The sequence below is a fragment of the Eubalaena glacialis genome, chromosome 2 (assembly GCF_028564815.1).
Source record: "Eubalaena glacialis isolate mEubGla1 chromosome 2, mEubGla1.1.hap2.+ XY, whole genome shotgun sequence".
Classification (NCBI taxonomy): Eukaryota; Metazoa; Chordata; class Mammalia; order Artiodactyla; family Balaenidae; genus Eubalaena; species Eubalaena glacialis.
The window spans coordinates 70,482,121-70,507,591 of NC_083717.1; the positions used below are offsets into that span (position 1 = coordinate 70,482,121).

The 25,471-nt window shown below is 40.0% G+C and overlaps 2 protein-coding genes across 6 annotated transcripts in view; one reads left to right on the forward strand and one right to left on the reverse strand.

Moving 5' to 3' along the window:
* HACD3 (3-hydroxyacyl-CoA dehydratase 3) overlaps nucleotides 1-8,288 on the reverse strand; it is a 32,068-nt gene extending 23,780 nt beyond the window's left edge. Inside the window, exon 1 of the mRNA XM_061180186.1 lies at nucleotides 8,192-8,288. Within this exon, the coding sequence (XP_061036169.1) occupies nucleotides 8,192-8,278 (87 nt within the window). The 5' untranslated portion in view covers nucleotides 8,279-8,288. The remainder of the gene's footprint in view (nucleotides 1-8,191) is intronic.
* Nucleotides 8,289-15,630: 7,342 nt separating this feature from the next.
* Nucleotides 15,631-25,471, forward strand: part of DPP8 (dipeptidyl peptidase 8) — a 58,823-nt gene continuing 48,982 nt past the window's right edge. For 3 of the 5 annotated variants that reach the window (XM_061182007.1, XM_061182010.1, XM_061182011.1), the window contains exons 1-4: nucleotides 15,631-15,816; nucleotides 17,555-17,691; nucleotides 19,950-20,219; nucleotides 24,869-24,981. In XM_061182007.1, the coding sequence (XP_061037990.1) occupies nucleotides 17,655-17,691; nucleotides 19,950-20,219; nucleotides 24,869-24,981 (420 nt within the window). In that variant the 5' untranslated portion in view covers nucleotides 15,631-15,816; nucleotides 17,555-17,654. Of the gene's footprint in view, nucleotides 15,817-16,670; nucleotides 16,825-17,554; nucleotides 17,692-19,949; nucleotides 20,220-24,868; nucleotides 24,982-25,471 lie in introns of those variants that run through there. The other 2 variants (XM_061182008.1, XM_061182009.1) reach the window with 2 other exon arrangements.

Here is a 25,471-nt window from a genome sequence, read left to right on the forward strand (position 1 = left end):
CAGATCCCTTATGGTGCCCTTTTATAACCACACCCGCCTCCTGCCCCCCTCTCTCAGCCCCCAAACTGGTCGTCTTTATTTCTTTTTGACTATCATTATGGAGTTGTGGATTTCCTTTTTAATCCACACTGCCAAAATCTAATATTATTCTTATTCTTTTTGGTGTTCAAATTGTCACAAATTGTCACAAATTTAAAATCCCTTCAAACCAGCTCCTGTATTATTCTGATATGACCTTGCAGCCTTTGAGGATGTTGTACTTTCTCTGGCACAGACCTGGAATAATTGGCCATTTCTTCAAGGGGCTTCATAGTTCCTCTACTGCGGAATTGTAATTTAGAAGCCATGATCTGGGCACACTGAGGTATACTCAGTGCTCATCTTTAGTGTCTAGCTAGGACTTTAAAAAATCATGTTGTCATACCGAAATGCCCAATTCAAAATTATGGGACTTCCCTGGCGGTCCAGCGGTTAAGACTCCGTGCTTCCAACGCCGGGGACGCAGGTTCGATCCCTGGTCGGGGAACTAAGATCCCACATGCCGCATGGTGCAGCCAAAAAAAAAATAAAAAATTTACATTATAGGGTTTCTCCTTATCTTCTGTTATTTAATATTTGTATCTCCTTATGGTGAATATCTTGGTTCCTAATAACATTAACACATTTACTTCTTTGATCCTAAAGGTTTCAGAATTACATCAATATTTTTACTAACAATAAACTATAAATAAAGTACAATATTTATTTGCAGTTCTTTTTGTCCTTGGAGTATATCTACTAAAGAACCAGAGTACTGTGTTCAAACGTTACTTGTACTAAGTTATTTATCTGTATGGTTATGTTATCAATTTGATATACAGTTAGGTCCTTTTGATTGTATTTAATTTCAAGATTTTTCATTTTATCCTTTTTTATTGAATTTTAGTTTTGAATATGTAAAACATTTACATCATTCAAAAGTCAAACTTTACAGACAGGTATCTTCAGAAGTCCTATTTCCAAACCCATCCCCCTCCACCACATTCCCACTCACCACCCATAGGTAACCACTTCAGTGGCACCTGGTTTATCTTTCCTCTGTGTGTGTATATGTTTGGGAAAATAAATAAATATATTCAGACATTCTTATTTCCCCTTCTTTCTACACAAAAGATAGCACAGAATATACATTCTTAGGCACCTTGCTTTTTTCACCGAAATCAATCCTTACCAGTTCATAGAGATCTCACTCATTCTTTTTGGGTGTATATGACACTACATATTCTCTTTAATCCCCTTTTTGGATCCAAATTCTACTTATACTTAAAAACACAGCTCAAGGTCCACATCCTTGGCTATAGTGATCTCTCTATTCTCTGAACTCCAAGACCACTGATTTCTTTGCTCATCCCTTCCCTCCACCAAGAAAAACTTCTTCAAAAGTTATCTACAATCATCTGTTCTTCCCTACCACAAATACTCTGAAATCTACTCTGATCTAGCCTCCATCCTCACCACTCCACTGAAACCGTTATTACCAAGATCATCAATAACCTCCACATTGCCAAATCCAATAGACACACAATCTCGTCTTACTCAACCTCTAAGCAGCACTGGACACAGCGGACTACACCCCACTGAAATATCCCTCTTTCCTGGCTTCGAGGACACTACAGGACACTGCATTGGATTTTATGCCTCATAGGCTACTCCTTCTCAACCTCCTCTGCTGGTGCTTTCTGCTCGGCTCAACTTCTAAATGTTTAAGTGTCTCAGGACGCAGTCCTGGGCTGCTTCTTATCGCTATCAGTTTTGGGGGGTTTTTTTGTTTTTATTTAGGCTGCACTGGGTCTTAGTTGCGGCATGCAGGATCTTCATTGTGGCATGTGGACTCTTTGTTGCAGCATGCAGACTTCTTAGCTGCAGCATGCATGCGGGATCCAGTTCCCTGACCAGGGATCGAACCCAGGCCCCCTGTATTGGGAGCGCAGAGTCTAACCCACTGGACTGCCAGGGAAGTCCCTCTCTATCAGTTTTTAATATCTATCAGTTTTCTGACATAAATTGGCATCTTGGGCCAAACTGAACCCACAATATTTTATATGGCCTACAGAGAAGATTTTTTTATTTATTAATTTTTAATTTTAATTCACCACAAAGTACTTTGCACCTTGGAATTTTGCAGTAGCTGTTCCCTCTCCCTATAATGTTCAGTCCCCATAATTTTGCACGGCTTCTTAACATTTAGATATCTGCTCAAATGTCACCTCCTCCAAGAGACCTTCCCTGACTACCCAATCTGAAATAGTTCTCGTGATTCCTTCTCATATTTTTTTCTTGCTTTACTTTCTTCATAACATTCATGGTTATCTGAAACTATCTGATGAATTTATCTGCTTCTATTGCCAGTCTTCCTCCACCGCCACCGCCACTCAGTATATAAACTTCATGAGAGCAGGGACCTTGCCTGCCTTGCTCATGCCAAAGTCCCAGAGTCTAGGAGACTACCAAGCACACAGTAAGCATTTATATATTTATTGAATAAATATAAAACTATGAGGTTTTTTCATTTTAAAAACTCTGGATTTTCAGCTTCTTCTTCAAAAATTAGAAGAATTAGATGCCAACCTCAGATCTGCATTCTTGAATGACAATAGCTACCCCCTTAATATGAACCCTATCCTCTCCAATTAGCCACTTTCCTCACCCAGCTCATTTCACTAACATTCATTGAACACTCACTATAGGCCAATTATTTTTCAAAGTGTTCCACATTACTATCTCACACACATACAAAAACCCTATAAAATAGGTACTATTCATACAACAATTTTACATACAAGGAAACGGAGGCTTACAGAGATTATGTAACTAGTTTAGATTACAAAATCAGCAAGTGGCAAAACCAAGATTCAAACCAAGGCAAACAGCCCCAGGCTCCTAATCATGACATGTTTGGGGCATGATTTGGTAATCTCTGATCCATACTCTCTTCCTGGTGATCTCATCCTGCCTCAGGGGTTTAAATACTAAAACTTATTAATTGACAACTCCAAAATGAAATTAATATCTCATTAATTCTAAAATGTACATTTTTCTCAAATTTAATCTCTCTAAAATCAGGATACTTATTAAAGTTGACAGCAGCACCTTACACTTGCTTTGGCAAAGTAGCAACCATGACATGGTTGTCACTGTCTAGCATATGGGAGCTTGGCTGTTATTCCAGATGGCATGACTACACAGCTGCAACTCAATATTTCAGTCAATAAACCACTTAAAAGCCATTTAAGGAAGTAGTATGAGTCCTGGTTTGTGTTGCAAGAATGTGCCAGCATCAAAACTTATAAATAGGTATGGATGGCTTGAAAAAAAAATGAGATAACAGTAGAGCGTTCTTTCAGAAATGCTGCATTTAGTGCTCTTAATGGCACAGAGGATGATACTATATGGAAAAACATGGACAGTGACATCTCTGAGTAGAAATGTGATTCAGAAGAGTGGATTCTGTGACTTCCCTGGTGGTCCAGTGGGTAAGACTCTGAGCTCCCAATGAAGGGGGCCCAGGTTCGATCCCTGGTCGGGGAACTAGATCCCGCATGCATGCCACAACTAAGAAGTCCACATGCCGCAACTAAAGATCTTGCATGCCGCAACGAAGATCCTGCATGCCACAACTAAGACCTGGCGCAGCCAAAATAAACATTAAAAAAATAAATAAAAAGAGTGGATTCTGAAATATGAAGATGGTTTAGGAACACCTCCACCAATTTTTTTGCTTATATTTTCATATTTATGTGTACAAGAGTGAGATTATATAGATAAAATGATAGATTTTATGATTTTTTCTAATTTATTTATTTATTTTTGGCTGCGTTGGGTCTTCATTGCTGCACGCAGGCTTTCTCTAATTGCAGCAAGCAGGGGTTACTCTTCATTGCGGTGCACGGGCTTCTCATTGAGGTGGCTTCTCTTGTTGCAGAGCATGGGCTCTAGGCGCGCGGGCTTCAGTAGTTGTGGTGCACGGGCTTAGTTGCTCCATGGCATGTGAGATCTTCCCGGCCCAGGGCTCAACCCCATGTCCCCTGCATTGGCAGGCGGATTCTTAACCACTGCACCACCAGGGAAGCCCAACCACTATTCTAGAATTGGAGTTTATCATTCCCACTGTATTTCTTTACTCATGTACAACATGTTGGGTATTCATTACAATACAAACTTTTATCTTACACGTTACATAAATGGTTTCATATATATAATATGAATACATATAATTCTTCAACTTGCTTTTTATTTGATATATTTCTAAACTTTATCCATAGATACAGCTGGTTCTGTTTCATTTATTTTAGCTGTTGTACAGTGTGCTGTTGTATAAATATACCACAGTTTATCCATTCTCCTGTTGATAAGTACTGAGGTTGTTTTCAATTTTTTTTGCCGTAATGAACATACTGTCTCCTTGGGCAGATAAGGAAGAGCTCAGTGATATGTGCCACAAATATCTGCCTCAAGCTTGTCTTAAATCTAACATCTTTTTTTTTAGGGTTTATGTTCTTGTGTCTTGTTTAACACATTCTTCCCTGTTTCAGTATCATAAAGACAGTCTCCTGTATTTTCTTTTAGTAGTTTTGCTTTATGCATTTAGTTCATTAGCCCACCTGAAATTGACTTCTGTGCACGGCATAAGGCAAGATCTTACTTTATCTTTTTGCCATTTAGATTACCAATTGTCCCAATACAATCTCCTGAATGGTTCATCCTTTCGCTTATTAATTTGTAAAGCCACCACTGTTGTTCAATACGTTTTCATATATGGATAAATCTGCTAACAGCCTCTATTCTGTTGTATTGCTCTTTGTGCTTCTCTCTCTCATCTAAGGTTTAGTATCACAACAATAATCCCTTACACTTGAATAGCACACTAGAATTCACAAAGCACTTTCAAATCCATTATCCAATTTAAGCCTCAAAACAATCTTGTGAATTAGGTGTTATCATTCACATTTATTTGCATGAAAAGACTCAGGCTCATAAAGGTTAAGTGAATAATCCACGGACACCAGATATTAAGTGGAAGAGCAAGGACCCAATCTCATGCCTTCAGTTACCACTCTTTCCACCAGACTCTCTATTAGGTAAGGTCAAGAACAGTATCTTTCAAACAGCTCCCAAACAGAGCTGTGCACACTGCCCTCATATAACTGAAACAAACAAAAACCTTGATAAATGAACAAATGCTTTAATAACTATGGCTGTTGGCACAATCTGTCCTTCATGCTTATCCTGAAAACAAACTCTATTCTGAAAGTAACCCTGCCCTAGCCCCACTGTCTGCAGCTCCAAAGACAGAGTAGAGATGTGAAAACCTGATGGTTCTCTGTGTCTCAGAAAGGGAAAGGAGCAGGGCTGATGCCCCCAAACTGGAATTCAACATCCAAACTCACTTACACATATGCTATGAAGAGCAGGGGGCGATAGAGAGCTATCCAACAACCCAGCACCTAGCTTAAGGTGAGACAAAAGTAGGTGCTCCACAAACGGTTTTCATTAAACAAGTAAACGAATTGCTTCATCCCAAGCCAGAATCACCAGTTTCACAAGCCCTGCAGAGAACAATTAATTGGGAAATTTTTAAAAAGGAGCAGCCCCTGACATTCAAAAGCTGGCCTGGCACTCACAGCTAGAACACGTTATTCTGCTATTGGACATAATCTCACAGAATACCTTGATAAAATGAGACAAAAACCATTTCATAATTTTGTGTAAGCACAGATAAAAACATGGCCACAATGCCACCCACAAAATACCAGACACCCTTCTTCTCTTGGCCAAAATAAGTGACTGCCACTTCTCTACCAATTAGTTTTATTCTTGTTCTGGTCTCTCTTCCCTATATATAAGATTTATTCAGATACCCAACCATAGAATTGCCCGCTTTCTGACAGCATCTAATCTAAAGCGAATCCTTGCTTCCTTAGTCTGTCCCCCAATCACCAAAGTCCAAATTCTATAATCAATTTTGAGCAAACCCATGGAGTATGCTCGCCTTTGCTGATATGAGCAATAAACACAACTTGTTTAACTAGAGGTGTGTTCCTGGAGCTTTTTGGCTGTAGGGCATTGACACATACAACAAGTTGGACAATCTGAAAGTCTATGCCGTTCTCCTTCTGGGAAGTTCTCCCAGTCTCAGTTTGACAAGAATACTTCATCTTATTTCTGGAAGTCACCTCTAACTAATGAAAAGAGAGGTAACAAATTCCTTTAACACCAGGGACCTGGTTCAGTATTCAACTCTGACTCTACAAATAAACATACTCATGCACAAAACTTTTTGTTAGTATATAATATGCCTCTTCCTAGATAGAATGCCACTGGAAAGCTGAGTCTGACTCATTTTTGTAAATCTGTAGTATTTCACACATGGTAGGGTGTTTCTTTTATGAATGGTATTAACATGTTACTTTAAAACTAATGGTAGTTGAAATGGATGCCTCAGAATTACAGATGGGAAATCCGAGAAAAACCAAAAACTCAATTGGGGAAAAAGATTTATTTTTTCCCAAAGAATAAAAAAAGGATTTCTCTCTCCAAAAGAAAATTCCATTTTTCCCTCCACTGTTACATTTCTTTAACTATAATATATTCCAAACACATACCTTTATGTTTTAAAATATACCAAATATGATTAACACATGTGTTCATGTTTCTTAACTAAAAGGTTTAGATCTTTCAGGAAAAATTTAAGTATGATGCATTCTTTCATTTGCCCAACTAATTTCCATTTTTTTCCACCAACACCACCCCACTTCCCCTAAAAACATCTTTTCTGTTTGTAGCTTCAAAAGTATCCCAGAATATTCCATCCTTATTACAACTAGAGAGAGCCTAAGTTTATTTAATTGGTCTACACAATGTTTAACTGAATACTTAAGAGAGATTGCCATGACACAAGTTCCGTACTTTTCTTATTGACTGATGTTAGAATCCTCTCTAGAAGGACACTTTGATCCCCATCTACAAAGATTTTGTTTGTTTTTTCCTTTTTTATTAAAACACCCTGGAGCAGAGTAGAGGGACACAGCAAAGAACATTTATACATCCTCTGACGCAAAAGTATAATTCAGCCTGGTTTAACACGTTAAATGACACAGCCTATTTAAAGGCATTCTGGTCAGTATTGTCTTAAGTTTCAATTGGAAAACAGGTTTATATTCCAGAAGAAAAGATTAAATTCAACAAATTCAAGTCCACACTCAATGAGCACCTACACCTTCCAAGACAGTATACCAGATGGGCTGACAGATCCGAACATAAACACCTGACTCTGAGGCAGAGAGAGTTAAGGGGAGTGAAGGAGGTTACAAAGTGCCATAGATGTCAAGGAGAGTAGGGAGTAAGAATGTAGAAAGAACATTCCAGACTGAAAACTCCAGTTCCTCAAAAACGGGAATCCTGGATGGTTTGGACCGAGACAAAGGGGTACACAGGTCCTGAGAGCTCCACCATTTAGGAGGCCTCAGCCTGTTCTTATGAGAGCCAATGAGATCAAGCATAATTACTCAATGTAACTTAATTTTGTAGTTCTCTATGCAACTCAGCAAACCTGAGCTCACATCCTTAAGAACGGGGTGGGGGGGGGAATCACTTCTTCGGGGTCTTATGGACTTTAGAACTAAAATTAACAAGAATTATTTCCATCACTTAATGGTTGGGAGGTGGGTGTGACCCCTCCAAGGCAGCGGCGGGCCTCGTGAAGGTCCGAGGGGACCCGCCGGACCTCTCAGGCCAGCGCTAGACGTCCAGCCACGGCCCGGCAAGCCACTGTCACACTGCACCCCCGACCCAACGACATCCCACGCCTCGAAGAGCTTCGGCAAACACGAACTCCGACGGCCAGGCCTCCAGGGCCAGGCTCGGGCTCCACCAGGCCGCAGACTGCGAACAAAGAGGAGGCCCGGGGCAGCCTCCGAGGCCCGCGCGGGGCTCACGCAGCACCCGAGGTACCTGAAGCCTTCAGGGGATCGCGCCCAGGGTCTGCCTCCATGTGGGCCAGCTTTTGCTCGGGCCTGGATGCCGAGAGCGCACCGCGTCCTGGATCCCGTTGGCGCGCTACTGGCTCTCCGGTACACACCCGGACAAAGGGGACTGGGGTCCCAGCGGTTCCCAGGAGCCGAGACCCGCGCACGTCCCGCCGCCCTGCCTTTACCTGCACGTCACTCAGCTCCACGCGCAGATACAGCTCGCGGTGCCGCTGAGCCCAGTAGACGTGCGGCGTCAGCACCTGATTCTCCATGACCACACTGCCCAGGGCGCGGGGAGACTAGGCTCGCTGCCTCAGGCAGGTTGTGCGCGGCTGGAGCTGGCCGAACACAGGCCGCAAGACCACCTCGCTCCGGAGTGCTGGCAGCCCGCTGCCTCTATACGACCCACGCTCGCGGGCCGCGCCTGCGCAGTGGCGAGCAGGGGAAGCAGCGGCGCGGGCTCAGGGCTTCTGGCTTCTGGGCGAGCCGGGTGGGGGCGGGGCGGGGCGGAGGCGGGAGGGGGTGGGCCCAGGAGCGTGTGACGCCCTTGCTTGCTGCTGCCGCCTCCGGAGTCGACAGGTGCTCTGCAGTTACCTCTCTTCTTCTAGAGGACGGTTAAAAATAAGCGTAAAAATTAAAAAACGCTGGAGACTGATGAGGAAACGATCAGCATGGAGAACGGGCTTGGATTGGTGTATCTGGAAGGTTCCTCCCATTTGTCATTCATTAATTCAACATTTACTGAGCGCCTACTGTGTGCCCGGGCTTCAAAGCTAAGCACCGGAGCTTCAGGAGTAAGACACAGCACCTGCCGTCCTGGAACCCTTAGTCTATTAAAAGACACAAGCAATTACAGACATAATAAGGATGATAATGGTTATAGGGGAAGCGGTGTGGGAGAGGATGGAAGAGTGTTCTAAGAGGGGAGAGTAAGCGTAAAGGCCAGAGATTTCCAGCGCTATCCCATAGAACTTCATACGATGATGGAAATACTCCATTCTGCGCTGTCCATAACAGTAGCCACTAGCCATATGGGGCTTCTGAGTACGTGAAATGTGGCTAAAGAAACTGAGAAACTGAATTTTTTTTTCATTTACTTCTAATTAATTTAAATAGTCACAAATTAATAGCTATTCTATGGCACAGCACAAGAGACTTGTCTCTCTTGAAAAAGGAAACCCAAACTATAGACAACACTAATTTATGTCTAATTTAAACTATCTCGTCTGTATCCACTTTCATCCCCAAGTCTGCTTGCAGTGAAGAATTTAATAGGAAGCAACATTACTATGAAAACCAGAAATCTGGGACAAAAATGAACCTTATTATTCAGTTCTGTTAGCATCCATTTATTTAGCAAAGTTCTGAGCCCAGGGATCCAGAGATGAAATGATGCCAGTTCTCAGAAAATATTTAGCTCAGGGGGTAGGTCATATAAAATATAGAGGGTTTTAATATGGGGAATATACTGAGCTCAGAAAGAGGCAGGAAGGTAGGAGCTAAGGGTTGTAGGAACCAGTGGCAGACATTTGAGAGCAAATCCTTGAGAGCTGGACAGTGAAATGGAGGAGGAATTTGATAGAGGAAGAAGCAGAGGTAGGGCAGTGGATGCACAGGGCGGGAGACCAAAGACGAAGAGATATGAAATGTTCTGCATACTGGGGGTTAAGGGCATGGAGGGGAGAGGTTGCCCTGGGTCTGGTAAGACAGATAGGGAGTGGATTAGGAAAGTCTTTGTTTCAATGAGGTGTTTGTACTATATCCCACAGACACATAAGAGTCAAGGAAGTTTGTTACAGGAGATCAGCAAAATCAAATATGTGCCGGGCAAAACAACCTCTCAGTGAGGAGAAACTAGTAGTAGACAAACCAGTTGGAGGTGATGCAATCTGGCTGTTATGAGATAATGAAAACGGTAACCCTGATAGTCTTGAATTTTAAAAATAATAATTTTTTGAAATGATAAAATTATTTTTATTGCATTGCTTTTACTACAATGTAGATGCTATATAGGCACTTTAAAAAAATTGAAGTATAACTTATGTATAGGAACCAGGCAAACTTTAAATGTTCCACTTAAGCTGAATTTTTGCATGTTTATACCTGTGTAATTAATTACTATCTAGATCAAGATCCGGAACATTTCCAGCATCCTTCAGGTTCTCTCATGTCAGTGTACCTTTGCCTCCCATCTCCTACACCCCAATAATTACTATCCTGACTTCAATCACCATAAAGTAGTTTTTGTCTATTCTTGAATTTCATGTAAATGGAATCTACCAGTATGTACACTTTGTGTCTGGTTTCTTTCATTCAACATAATGTATTTGAGATTTATCTATATTGTGTGAATCACCAGTTCATTCTTTTTTGGGTTTTGTTTGTTTTATTTCACTGTATGAATGTATCACAAATTATCCATTCTCCTGATGATGGACATTGTTTTCAGTTTTTAGCTAGGAACATTTATGTACTTGTCTTTTGGTGGATATATGTACTTAATTCTCTTGGGTAAATACCTAGGAATGGAATTGCTAGGTCATAGAATATGTATGTTGAGCTTTTGTAGATACCGTTAGGCAGTTTTACAGAGTGTTTTGATCAATTTACACTCCCACAAGCAATGTTTAAAAGTTCTAGTTGCTCCATTTCCGTGGTATTTTCAGTCTTTTAAATTTTAGTCATCCTGGTGGCTGTATAATAAAGAAAAATAATTTCAGTTTAGCATATTTGAGCCCTGAGATTTATCAACTGACCTCTATCCAAGGCGAATTGAGTCCAAGTCTATTGGTAAGCAAGGAGACTGAATGACATTTTGCCTCATATGCTCCATAAGAAAAGTCCAATGGAAGGGGGTTTATCCAGCCTGGTTCAACCACCACTAACCTACTGGACGACTTCTCTGGGCCTGAGTTTCTATATCCATCAAATAAGAGAGTTAGACTCACTCCCCTCCAATGTTCTTATCAGCTATTCCTAAATTTTCCTGTGAGAAGGACAGCTATTGTGGACCTCTTTCTCCATGAGAAATCCAGTAAAAAAAAAAAAAAAAAAAAAGATATTGAAATGGAGAAGGGAAAGAGTAGCATCCAGGTAAACTATAAAACTAAAAGATGGCAGAGGGGCTAAAAAGGCAGAGCACAAGTAGCCCTGCCAAGCTGAAACAGGTAGGGCTGATGGTTTTATGATAATGCTAGTCAAATTAAAATGCAAATGAAGCACTGTCTTTGTGTTCTCCCTTCCAGATACAGCCTTTCCAGCCTCGTGTGGCCCAGGGTCACCTCTCCCTTCTCTGGCCATCAGAAGCATTTGCTGAGTGTTTCCTCTGGATGAAGCACATGCTCAGTGCATAAGTCTGTACTCCTGCCTTTGGCAAGTGATCATACACATTCTCCTTGTTCACCTTTTTACAGAATCTTTTATTCCTGGAAGAAGTTTTGGAAAATGAGCTGTAGAATTTGGCTGTTTTGTGCCTCACCCAGGATCACCCAGCCAGATATCCTTAACCGAAATCAGGTTACTCTATCTAGATGGCACAAAGCTGAGTGTGGAGAGAGACTGACAGATCAGCCCAGGCATCTACTGGGGAATTCGGGCAGCCAGCTCATATCCCTGTAACCTCCTAACTATGCCAGGAGAGTGGTGAGCATTGCAGCCAGTCATTGCCAGAAAAATCTTCCCCTCAGCCTGTCAATACACAGTTCAGAAGAATGTACAGAGATGGCCCTTTCCTTGAGTGTGGGGAGTAGCCTTTCCACCCTATCCAGTTTGACCTACCTGATAATTCTTGGCTTTCTGGGCTGCCTACATGGTTGCCAGGTACAGACAGTTGGTATGCTACCACTTATGTAAAAATAGTGGAGTAGTGGGAGGAATAATACATTTGTACATAAGCATTTGTTTATGTATCATAAAATATTACTGGACAGTATATGCAAGAAACCAATAACATCAGTTTCTTGTGGGGAAGGAAACTGGGTGACTGGAAGACCAGCATAGCAGAATATTTTTTACTATATACCCTTTTATTCAAAAACTTAAATATGAAAAAGAAAATTAGCTGAAAAGCTCTTTTTTGTTATGGCAGCTTGGTTTATACTATGCCTCCAAAAGGTATAAAATATGGAGGAAGTGGAAAAACAAACTCTAGCCCATCATACCCTGTAATCAACTGTTATTAGTGTGTACATTACATGCTTGTGATCTGTTTCCTCAACTAGATTATAAACCTCCTTGGAACACAGATTGCTTCCTTTTGGTATCCTGTAGCATCGAGTACAATGTTTCAGAAAGTAGATGCTTAAAATATGCATGTTGATGATAATGCCCAGCGCTAGAAAAGTTTTAGTGAAATTGGCACATTCATGCTGAATGTAACTAAGGGCAATATGAATTTGTGGAATCATTTTGGAATGCAGTTTTGCAATATGTAACAAGATAAATGGAGATGTTTATGCTGATTGACCTTGTAATTGGCCTTGTAAAGTTGATTACAACTTTATATAGTGCTAAGATACTGGGGAGTAACTTGTCTTTTTGTTTTCTTCCTTTATAACTCTTGATCCTTCCCTATATAGGGAGCTAGCATGAGGCAACCATGCTTTCTGGGAGTTATAACTCTGGGATTAGAAAACAGAGACATCTGATTCTTCTCTTTTAAGCTCAGTTGCACATTCAAGACAGAAAATATTTGGAATAATATGCAGACTAAATAAAAATTATCCGAGTATAGGAGGGAAGAAAAAGTCATTTTACAGATGAGAGAAATAAAACTTAGAGAGGCCCGATATTAATCTGTTAGTAAGGAGAGGAGCCAGGATGTGAACCCAGGTCTGCCTGACTCCAGGAATCCGTGCTCTGATCCATGAGTACCTGTGCAAAATTACCACTGCCTGAAGATCGTGGACTGGGAGACAGGTTGGTCTCTGATGAGGCTCCGTGTGAAAAGATGTCAGGTTCTCTAAAACATGAGGTCAGAACTGGATGAGGACCTGATTACTTCAAATAGGCACTGATTTCAAGATGCAGCCCAGGGTTCCCTGGGAAGAGTTCTCACTTGTCCACCCTAGCTTTCACTCACACTTACCTGCCTGCTGTCCATTATGTCAAAATATGATTGTTTCATGATGCTTTGCGATTTTTTTCAGTCTACAGCAGGGACGGATTTGTATCAACCCCAACATGCTATTTATTCAGACCACGTGTGCTAGATAACTTGCCTTTTCCTGAGGAGTTCCTAGAGTGTAGGGCAGCATAATATAGCTAAGTAGGCTTTGTCAAGCACACAGAAGTTTGGCAAGGCCCAGGCCTGACTGATTCAGCCAGTAAACATACAAGGAGCCAGTTTAGGGACTTCCATGCTGGTCCAGTGGTTAAGATTCTGCCCTTCTAATGCGGGGGTGAGGGTTCAATCCCTGGTTGGGGAATTAAGATCCCACATGCCACGAAAAACAAAAAACAAAAAACCCAAGGAGCCAGTTTAGCCTCAGACAGTTTATTACTTACATGTATAACAAAGGGAAGAATGCATCAAGGTGCCAGTGGTCCTTGTCCCATATATGAAAAAGGACACTACTGAAGCAAAAGAAGGGGCCAGGTGACTGCAATGTAAGTTCTGGGATAACTGGCTTCTGAGGAGCCAGTTCTAGGCTGCAGCCAGTTCTAGGTTTTTATATTCTCAGCTCTATTCTGACGGGGGTGGGGCAGAAAGCCCACACCTCATCAGAACCTGGGGGGGGGGATGAGAAGCTGTCCCAGGACAGCCTCCCAGGGGAGATTGCCTCAAGGTCTTCATAAGACTGTTCCTTTCCAGTTCTGGAAAGATCACAAAGCATTCTGCTACAACTCAGATAACCGTTGGTTCCAGCCTTTGCCTAGGAGGCCTATGGGGATACATGCAAGGTGGCCAGGGTGCGTGATGGAGATGTTCCCCCCACAGATTTCTCAGGGTTAGAGGCTTTTTAACCCTGCCATAGAAAGAGAAAATAACACTGAAAACCAAGAAATCTGAATTCAAATCTAGTTCAGTCTGTCATTAGACATATGACTTCAGCACATCCTTTACCTCTCTGGAGCTTGTTTTTTTTTTTTTTTTTTTTTTTTTTTTTGGTGTTTTGTTTTGTTTTCCCCTGAGGTTTACTGTTAATCTCTCTCTTTTTTTTTAATTTTAATTTTTTATTGGAGTATAGTTGATTAACAATGTTGTGTTCATTTCAGGTGTACAGCAAAGTGATTCAGTTATACATATACATGTTTCTATTCTTTTTCAAATTCTTTTCCCATTTAGGTTATTACAGAGTATTGAGCAGAGTTCCCTGTGCTATACAGTAGGTCCTTGTCGATTATCTATTGGAGCTTGTTTTTTTAAATCCATAAAATTATATATTTTTTCTTTGCTTTTGGGGAGGTCTTTTTCCTCTTATTCAAATATAAACTGCACAAAGTCAGGGATTTTCCTTACTTTATTCACTGTTGTGGCCCCAGTGCTTGGAACAGTGACAGGCACATGGCAGAGATTCAGTAAACATTTGGATGAATGAAATGAAGTGCAAGATGTTTCATTGTATTTTGTTAGCATGTGCATCTGCATTCAAAGCCTTAAAACCTACTTTCGGGTGTTTTTTTGTTTGGGGGTTTTTTTTTTTTTTTTCACAAAATTCATAGAGGAATCCCAGTGAAAACATGACTATACTTTTAGGGGAACTCAACTAAAAAAAAAAAAAGCCTGAGCAAAGACTCATTTAACCTCAGAGTGAATAATTGCATACTGAGGAGTAAAACATGGCACCCAGATGGATCTCTTATTACAATAAAGCCTAATGACACACACCTCTGACAAATGGTTCCTTGTAATAATAGAAAATAGGGAAGGCCCAGCTTGTCCACTGTTTTGTTCTACACCTTCCACTTTCCCAGTCATCTCCCGAGGCTCCCCTTTTCTCTTTCTCTCAGCCAATGTATGGTGTAGAATAGGAAATAACTTGTGGGTCAAGAGACCTGCCTCTGGTTCTGATAATAGCAAGCCACTCACTTCCCTGCCCTGGGCCCCAGTTTCTTCATCTTTATGTGTTTGTATGACACACGTGGTTTTCCTTAAGTGCAATTAAGTGACGTTATTACATCTGTTTCACAGATAAACCATGGCTCAAAGAGACTGACCTGCTGACGGTCATTAATTAGTACTAGAGCCAAGCTTTCTGACTCCAGGTTCAGGTTTCTTTCCACCATAACAATAAGACACCCAGAAAATCCCCAAGGTCCTGGTCCTTCCCTCTCCATGTCATCTCCATGAAGGGGCAGGGATTTTTGCCTGGCTTGCTCCGTGTTCTAATCTCAGCGTCTACAGCTCTGCCTGGCACATAGGAGGCACTCAATATATATTTGTTGAAGGAAAAAAATACATGACTACGGACATGCCACAGTTCGTCCTGTGATTTCCAGCAAGTTACTGCCCCTTTCTGGACTTCTTCTCTGTCCCCGACCCCCGCCCAGTTTCCTTCCCGCGCCTCGTTCGCTCCTCCGGCCACTAGACGGCACTGTCATAAGGGAACCCCGCCGAGCAGAGAGCTGCGCTTTTCTTGGCCCCGTTGCGCCTTCCCCCGTTGGAGGGCAGCGCGCAAGAAACCGGAAGTGCTGGAGCCACCGCCGCCGCCGCCTTTAAGTGCCGCGTTCACCGCATCGGTTACCGCCGGCGCCGTAGCCAAGGAGGCCGGTGCCCCCGGGTCGGGAGTGGAGGCCGCGCGGCATGAAGCGGCGCAGGCCCGGTCCTTAGCGCGCGTCAGGACGGTCCGGGCGGGGCCGGGGGGGGAAGGTGCAGTATCCGCCCCCTCTCCTTCCCCTTCGCCCGCTAGGCCTGCGCCCCAGCCCACTCGGGCCTCTCCGCCTCACGGAGGAACCGCCTGGCGCATTCTCCCGGTTAGCCCGCTCTGCGGTTTACCCGGCGCGCCGCCCTGCGCGGGCCACAGCCGGTGGCGGGGCCCCACTTGCCGGAAGAGGAAGCTCAGGCTCTCAGATTCCGAGTCAGCCAACGTTCACTGGGCGCCCCCTGAGCGCTGGGTGCTGGCCTCTGGACTTCCACGTCCGTTATCTTAATTGAGCCTTGCTGGGGTTGGGAGCCGGGTATTGCCCGGGCTTACAGATGAGAAACGGAAGCCCACAGAGGCGAAGGGATTTGCCTAAAGTCGGACTGTGGCAGATCGGATTCGGACTGAGATTTTCTGGTTTCCCAGCTGGTGTTCTTTCTACTGCCCCACTCTAGGTCGATTCCCTCCTTGTTTACTGGCCCCTTCTCATTCTGTTTCACCTACCCGGCACAGGATAGGTGCTTTCCTTCCTTTTTTTTTTTTTGTTTTTTCTCCAAACCTCTCCCCTCACACACTTTTCTTCTAAGACTTGGCATCCCCCCAGTCTCCCTTCTTAATATTCTCTGCTACACCTCTCCTCTTCTTCCGCATTCTAGCTTTCAAGATCTTTGCCCACTTTGTGATAATGAACCTCTCAACTAGCTGACGAGTGAAATAGCTAGGCTTCAACGAGGCTTGGGGTGTTTAAGTGGACAGACTGGCGCCTGGATTAAAAATTAAGGAATGACATTTGAGTGGGTCCAAATTCAAGAGTCCTGAGGCTATTTTCTAACCCTACATGCTCTTCTCTGAATGAGGGGCTTAGTGAATGGGAAGGTGTCTTGACATCGTAGTCCGTTGTTGCTGTGTTAGCACAACTTCACTTTTTTCCCTCCATTTGCCACTGAGCCACATCTCTCTCCATCACCTATCTGGGCTCCGAGAGCCCAGAATTTAAACCGATAACAAAGTGACAGGTATAATCACAGACCCTGCTTTTCTTCTTTTACTAAGCCAGAATTTCAACAAACTTAACACTTCCGTTTCTAGAGAAGTTACCTAGTTCAGTTATTTTCAGAGTATACGTGGAAAGGAAATAAGCAAAAATGGAATGCACTGAAAATGGGTAGTACATTCTTTATCTTGTGAAAATCTTGATGTTAACTGGAAGTTAGTTCTCTCCGCAAAAATGACCTGCTCTGTCATTCTTAGTGGTTATTCTGTTGAGTCTATTCTGTCTCCAGTCAGCTAAATATGTATTCTGTAAAATAATACAAATTGGTTATTATGTAAAAGGTAGAAGAACAGGACCAGGCACATAGAAATAAATTTTATTATTAATCAGCTGTCATTTTTGAAGATTTGCAGTAGGCACTGAGTAACCTCACATCTGTATGCCTTTTATACTTTTAAATGTTCTTCCATAATTTACCTTTTAATGTGTATCCGGATGTCAGGATTTACACTACCATTTGGATATTCTTTGGAGTAAATCGAGCTATACATTTCTGAAATAAAATCAGTTTATAATTTTCATAATTAAAATGCAGATACAAAGTAATTCAGGCATTGTATATTATATCAAAAAGAATATGCATCAGTTTCAAGTACTATTTGAGACTTTAGGTTTAATCTTTTTGGGCACGTACGATCCATTTTAATAATGATCAACAGCTTTATATCTTATTTCATTATCCTGGTGAGCAGGATTGGATGGTGAGAAAAGGAAAGACTCCTGTGAGAAGAGAGCAGGATGAGCAGAGGGATCTATGCTTGAAGTTGAGTCACTTCAAAAAGATCTCTTTGAATGTGGAAGAGATCTGAACAGATGAAAATACAATCAGGTAGGCACCAGGGAAGGGCCTTAAGTGAAGAGGTAGGTGGGGCAGTGAAATATATGCACTGTGCTAAGAACATGTACTGACCTATTTTCTAATTTTTGCAATTAGAAAACTCGGGTCACATATTTCGAGAATGTATTTGTATGTAAGGTGTTATGGAAATCTGGAAATTAAATCAGTCAGTTACACATTTGTGTAAATTACTAAAATTATGTAATATCAGGTCTAGCCTAGGAAATGCAGGATATACATTGACCATAAAATACAGAATAGTGTCATTTGAACTGTAAAGTGTGTGTGTGTGTGTGTATGTGTGTGTAGAGAATCAGAGAAATGGTGAGTCCAGGGACCTAGTACTATTTAGGAATACCAGATAGTTTTGCTTAAGTGCAAGGTAATGGCAACTTTTATGTAAGAGACATGTCAAAATAATGACTCAGAAAGCTGGGCAGTAAGCTTGGGAAGTCTGTCTGAGCTTCCCTGTTCCATCCCCAAGCTCTGTTGTTTCAAGCAGTGGTTTGGAGATGAAGTTCCAAGTTTAACACAAGGGGAGTTGAGAAGAATGAGCCCAGTTTGTATATCTCCTTGTCTCACCTATCCCTTACTCTGTTAGGAATCAAACTAGATCCATTGACACATTTGATAGAAAACAGACCTCCACCAGCTTTTAGATGGGCAAACAACCACTACTGTCATGTACTGCTACTTAATATCAATATGCTGAATACCAGTTGAGCTAAATGACTTTTCCTCTGTTGAGCTGTTTGGATTTTAATCATTGGAGGTAAATGCCCAGTTGTAATAATATTACAAGTTGTATACCTATAAAACTCTCCAGTAGATTTTCTGGCTGCTCTTGCTACTGTTATATTGAAAACGGTAGTGTAGTTCACTGTAGCCTGAAAAAAGACACAGTATCGTGACCGTGGCCTCACAGTCCTGTTCCTTTCGAATGCCGTACAGCACACCAGCACACCTGATGGACTAATTCACAACCCATACCTGCTAATGACTTTTTCTCTGTGGTTGGTAGTTTTTACCACGAACTCCTGTTAACCTGTGAAATTAAGGTTTAAAAAAGACATCATGTTAAATATACAGCCATGTATTGATTTTTGTTGTAGAAGTAGTTAATAATTATGTGAATTGGTTACACAAACGCAATCTAGTTTATCTCCTAAGTCCACATGTTTCGGACATTTATTAGTTCAAAAAGAGCAGGTTGCCCCAGAATTTTTGTTTATGTTGCTCCTTTTTGGTAGCGTTATGAATAATGCATGTCAGAGTATCATACAGTGGCTTATAATAACACTTCTTGTTATTTTCTCTGATACTTTGCACCTGTTACATTTAAATATTGAAATAGATAAAGGAAAAAATCATCCTCTTCTGGATTTGTAAAATGGAAGAAACATCATTAGTAGATGAAATCTTAATACTGTTTTGGGGTTGAAGTGGTAAATTGGGTTTGGACTTTTATCAAAATATTGATATTACAAACATTAAATGTTTTGTGCATAAACTACAACTAAAGCCACTTTTTTCTCATTTAATCATAAGAGTAAAAGTTTTATAATCTGTAGTAATAGTCGCATAAATTCCTTATAGTATAGAGTTACACAGGGGATCATCAGATAGTGATGTCTAGGCAAGAGCAAAAGACAAAGAAAAAATGTACCAGCCAGTTAGGTTTTGTTGTTTGGAGTCTCATTTAAAAGGAAACAGTATTTATATTATCTTGGGTAAGTGCCCTGGAAAGGTTATTAGAAGTACATTGTTTGCCACAATTTTATAACTGTTCTAATTGGTCGTGATTATTTCTGTTCTCTGAAGAAGTGCACATTTATCAAATGAGTTACTTTTTTTAAGTGCAAAAACACTTAACTCCCTTGGCACATTTAGCTTCACTATTGACATGCTCTTTGAAGGAGCATAACAGCCAACTGGCATATGGCCCGTTTCCTTCCAGTGTGGGAAAGAAAAAGGAGTTTTGGCAAGAGATACCTAAGGAGAGCCTTTTATAAAAGTTCCCCAAGAGATTTATAGTCAACTGTGAAATAGACATGACCTCAATTTTTTTTTTTTAATCTCATTTTTAAAGAAAAGGGGGAGCTATTGCTTTTCTTACTAAGTTTAATTGCAACTGTACTGAAAAGCATTTTTTCCCCTTTTTGGGGGGGTTGGGGGGCCCTATCAGACTGTCATTCTGATTAATATAAGAGAAGGCAGACCTGTGAACTTCATGTGCCTTATTTTTCTAGGAAAATGCAACATGGCAGCAGCGATGGAAACAGAACAGCTTGGTGTTGAGATCTTTGAAACTGCAGAGTGTGAGGAGAATATTGAATCACAGGATCGGCCTAAATTGGAGCCGTTTTATGTTGAGCGATATTCCTGGAGTCAGCTTAAAAAGCTGCTTGCTGATACCAGAAAATATCATGGCTACATGATGGCTAAGGCACCACATGATTTTATGTTTGTGAAGAGGAATGATCCAGATGGGCCTCATTCGGACAGGATCTATTACCTTGGTGAGTATGAAGTCATAGTTTCTGAAAGGAAATCCTTTCTTAATTCAAACAGAGGCTAGATGCAATTGGCACTCAAATTTTGGTGAATAAATAAGTGAATGAATCAGTGATGGTTCCACAAAAGGAAAAAAAAATAATTAGAAGAACTTCAGTTTTGGTGCTGTTTTCATTTTGTTTTGTCCCATTAACTTGATTTTTATTTGCACATAACAAATCATGAATTGATCATGATCTTACTTTCAAAGTAAAGATGCTAGATATTACTTCTTCCTAAAGCTAGTTCAAAATGCCTTTCCTTAGGAATGGTCAGATTAGGAACACAAATAATAAAACCAGTAGTTTGTTCCCACTCTCAACAGCTACTGCTTTCATTTTTGAAAACCAAGGCTGGTTTTGGTCTCTTCTTCCTGAGCCCATTCACTCCAGGTTTAAGGTCTGTCTTCATTAAATGTACGATACCACTGATTGACTTTTTTGTTTCTTTGTTTGTTTATGCACCTTAAATCCTTTACTAAGATGTTGTGGTAAAAGGAATAGGTAGTAAATCCTGAACAACTATCACGCTTAGGCACAGCTTAGTACTGAAAGAAATGACTAACCTAGCACATATATAGACACAGGGCAGTGGATAAAGAGCTAGTCTTGGAATCAGAAGCCTAGGCTCTGGTATCAGCTCTTTGCTGACTTGTTTACACTGTGGGTCTCAATTTCCTCATCTATCAAATGAGGGTTAATGTCTATCTCATAGGATTGTCTTAAGTATTAAACATTTTACATGAAAACATTTCCAACTTAAATATTAAGAAACACAATACTGTTCTTGTACAGCCAAACCAAGTTTTATTGTTTGGCTATGGCTAGTTTGAGGAAGGAAACTAAAAAGGGAAAGAAAAAAAATTTGTAGACCCCATTCCCATCCCCCAAGCAGCTGTCTTCATTACAGTATTATTTTTTAGGATTGGAAATAATAGTTGTAAATTATAGTATGCTGCCTAGCATTCACCAACTGGTAATTATTATTTGTATTAGCTTAAGTCCCAAAGGCCTATTCATTAATTGTCGCTCATTGAACACATTTATTGAGAGATGATGCTAAAATATTTAGGTAAGTCATCTGAGTAGGAAATATATATATATCTTTCTCAAGAAACTTATGCTATGTTTTTTTTCGGAGGCAGAAAGTCAGACTTTCCTCAGATTGGAGAAGCAGTATAAGAAAAGCCCATCCATACTTGCTAAATCAGGCAGCTTGGTTGGAAGAGAGTTTGGGCACAGTTAGGGGGGGAACCCTTACATTTAGTATAATAGTTAAAAATTATAGCAATACCATCCATAATTCTTAACTATAAACAAATGTCTCACAAAAATGTTTATGAATTAACCATTAAAACTGCTTAAAGAAAGGGATTTCACTCCCAGTACAATAGTTGAAATGGAATCACAAGCCCATAAATTTTGGAGTTTCCTTCCTGTAGTCACGCTATTTTATTTTCCTAACCCAGAGCCTGAAGGGAATGAATGGTTGTTAGAATAAGGAAGAAAGGATGTGAGAGACGGGAACACTGGAGGAACTGAGGCCTGAGTTGAGTCCCACAGCTAGGGGTTGGGTGGGAAAGGACGGCTGAATAGCCAGAGACGTGTCTGAGGGCCGACCTGCTAATGTGCCTTTGTTTATTAAGTTTTTAAAAATAGGTTTTCTCCCCTCCTCCAAAGCTGTTTGACATTTTTTTTTTTTAAAGAGATATTCTCTGCATGAGTCCGCATTAGTAATTATAGATTCATTTTTTTTAAGCAACTCCGGAGTATTCCATTATATAACTGTGCCATCTTTTACTTAACCAGCCCTCTAATAATGGGCATTTAGGTTTTTGCTATTTTGGTATTAACTAAAAATGAGGGAGCAGATATCACTGTATTAGATCATTTTTGTACATGTGTGAATTTACTTAATAGGACTAATTCCAAAGAGTGGAATTATTGGGGCAAAAGGTGTACAGATTCTGAATTTTTATTGATATTGCCAAATTGCCCCTCCATTGAGGTTATAGAGTTTACATGCCTGCCAGCATTGTCTCAGAGTATGTATTTCTCTACACCTATACCAATAGTGAGTAATAAAACTTCTTTTTATCTTTCCCAGTCTGATTGGTGAACAGCAGTTCCTCACTGTGATTTTTTAAAAAATTATTATTGTTTTTTTAATTGACATATTATATTAGTTTCATGTGTACAACATAATGATTCGATATTTATATACATTGTGAAGTGATCACTACAGTAAGTCTAGTTAACATCTGTCACCATACATACAGTTAATAAAAAATTTTCTTTTCTTGTGATGAGAACGTTTAAGATTTATTCTCTTAGCAACTTTCAAATATGCAATATAGTATTGCTGTACATTATATCCCCATATTTCATTGTAGTTTTAATTTTCTTATGAGTGAGGTTGAGCATCCTTTCCCATATTTACAAGGCGTTTGTATTTCTTTTTCTGTGACTGATGTGTTTGTAATCATTGTCTAATTTTTATTGGGTTGTGGGTGCTTTTCTTGTTGACATAAAGCACTTTTTTGTACAAGAAGGGAATTAACCCATTGTAGTATTTTTCCCTGAGATATAATGTCTTTTGCCTTTAGTGCCTTTTGCCCTTCTGTAGAAATCTGTGATTTTTTGTTTTTGGTAGTTAAATTTTTACTTTTTATGTAGTTTTGCATCACATCTAGAAAGGCTTTCTCAGCTCCAAATTATATTTTTTGAAATCTTTATTTACTTTGGACTTCATTTTGTTCCATAGGTCTGTCTGTCAAATCAAGTGCCAATGTTATGCTGCTGTTACTATTATTATTTTTATCGTAACTTTAGATGTTTTACTATTTTATAGTACTAGTCACCCTTCATCACTCTTTTTCATACTTTTCTTGATTATTTTTGTTTGCTTGTTTTTCTGTGAGAACTTAAAATTAGATTAGAGCTCCTTTCTCCCAATCCTATTTATGCTGTTTTAGGATTACATTATATTTATAGGTGAAGTTAGGAAAATTGACAATCTTTATAAAATATTGAGCTTTTCAAGAAAGTTGTATGCCATTTCATTTGCTCAAGTCTTTTATATCCATCTGAATATTAATATTTTTCCATGTAAATCTGTTGTTTCAGAAATTTTAATATATTTTGTACACCAATAAATAGTGTGTCAACAGGAAAGAAACAATGGGAAAAGGTCATTTTGTGTTTATACAGAACTGGTGTGTGTGTACATAGAATGCGTTGGAAATTTTTATTGGTCAAGGTTGAAGCCAAGGAAAGCATTATGGAACAAGGAGCAGTTTCAAGAGGAGCATTTGAAGTGATTGTGGATGGCTCTCATTTGAGGGTAGATGAGAACCAGCTTTTTCATATTTGGAGGTTGAAAGCTCTTAGAAGGAAAAGGCTTAAGGGGGATATGATCATATTTTGTAAGATTATGAATGGTATGGATAAGTGACTACAGTCTTAAGAATTATGTAAGAAAGTAACTCTGGAATGTACAAAATAGATCTAAGACAAAACTAAGTGCTGAAGTAAATATCAGCTGATACCTGACTTTTTACTCCAAAAGGCAACACAAACTAAGAAAGGTTTAAGAAAAGTTTAGGATAATAAAGGGATAAAGGAATCTGTGGGTATTTGGGGAGTCATCCCCCACCTTTGCAAGGGTTAGCATGGAAGTTACCATGCCCTTCCACAGACTGCCTTCTCTGCCATTATCAGAAACACAAGGCTGAGGATTTGTTCCACTAGAGAGGGAGTTTTTGTTCTTCCTGTGTGATTTATTTTCTCTTTCCTTCACTCTCCCCTAGCTTTTTTGGAAGTGATACCTTTCTAGCACCTTTTAGAGTAGAAGGACTTTGTTTTACTTTGAGTTTTCTTTGGTTCACCTCTTCATAACCATGTTGTATTTCTATTACTTCTCTTTCGTATGTAGTTTATTCTACACTGCTGTGATCTTCCCATTCAGTTATTGTATGATTTCACAGAATAGACCTATCTTCTACTTAGTGTAGACCTCTTTCTTTCACAATTCTCGAATAAAGGATAAAGAGACTTTTAACAAATCAGATATCAGATTCTGTGTTGTTTTAATATGAATGTACTTTAATTTGAAACTTATTAGTGATTATAGTGGTAGAACATCTATAGTGAAGAAAAACTCAAATTGTTAGACCTATGTATATTTCTAAGTAAATACTTTAAATGATTCATAAAAAGAAGAAGCTTGGTAGTCTGAAGTTGTCACAAAGTAGCCCCGTTTGGAATCTAATGAGTCTATTGCCAACTTGTAAGACACTAACAATTAAAAAAAAAAAAACAAAAAACTAAAAGTAACACTTATCCTTACATCATCTTATACACTTTTATGTTTGTTTTGAGAGGGACTAAAATTTGAATATCAAAAGGAAACCTGAGGATTTTTCTGGGAGCCTGGGTTTTATTGAAGAAAATTACTGTGGCATATGGCATGTGCATCTCCTACTTGTTAACATTCATTATAGGTCCCATAGAGTACAAAATTTTGCAGTATATAGAAGGCATTATATACTTACTACTACAATTGTGGTAGATTGCTATTTTTTAAAATAACAAAAAATGTTTGTTTTCTTTTGTAGCTATGTCTGGTGAGAACAGAGAAAATACACTGTTTTATTCTGAAATTCCCAAAACCATCAACAGAGCAGCAGTCTTAATGCTCTCTTGGAAGCCTCTTTTGGATCTTTTTCAGGTAGGGTTAAACATTGTTATTCCTATGATTTTGTGTATGTTTTTAGATATTGCGTTTGTTTAGGGACAGAAATTCAGTTGGGGTTTTATATTTGAAGTAGATATGAATCAAGAGGAATTAAAACATTTTTATGTTTTTGCATGTCTGACCCTGAAATTTCATTTAATTCTCAATATCTGAAACTAAGGATAGTAGATATTACAATTCAGATTTTTTTTTTTTTTTTTGGCCGCCCAGTATGGCGCGGCATGTGGGATCTTACTTAGTTCCCCGACCAGGGATCAACCTGTGTCCACTGCAGTGGAAGGGCGGGGTCTTAACCACTGGACCGCCAGGGAAGTCCCCAGATTTTTTTTTGGACTACCTTTCTCCCTGTTTAACCATCTTTCCCTTCTACAAACTTGTAGTTGTGTAGTATTCACATAAAAGAAGCAATGTATATTTCCAGAAAGCTTTTTATTCAAATCTATAAATTGAATTTGTAGTTCTA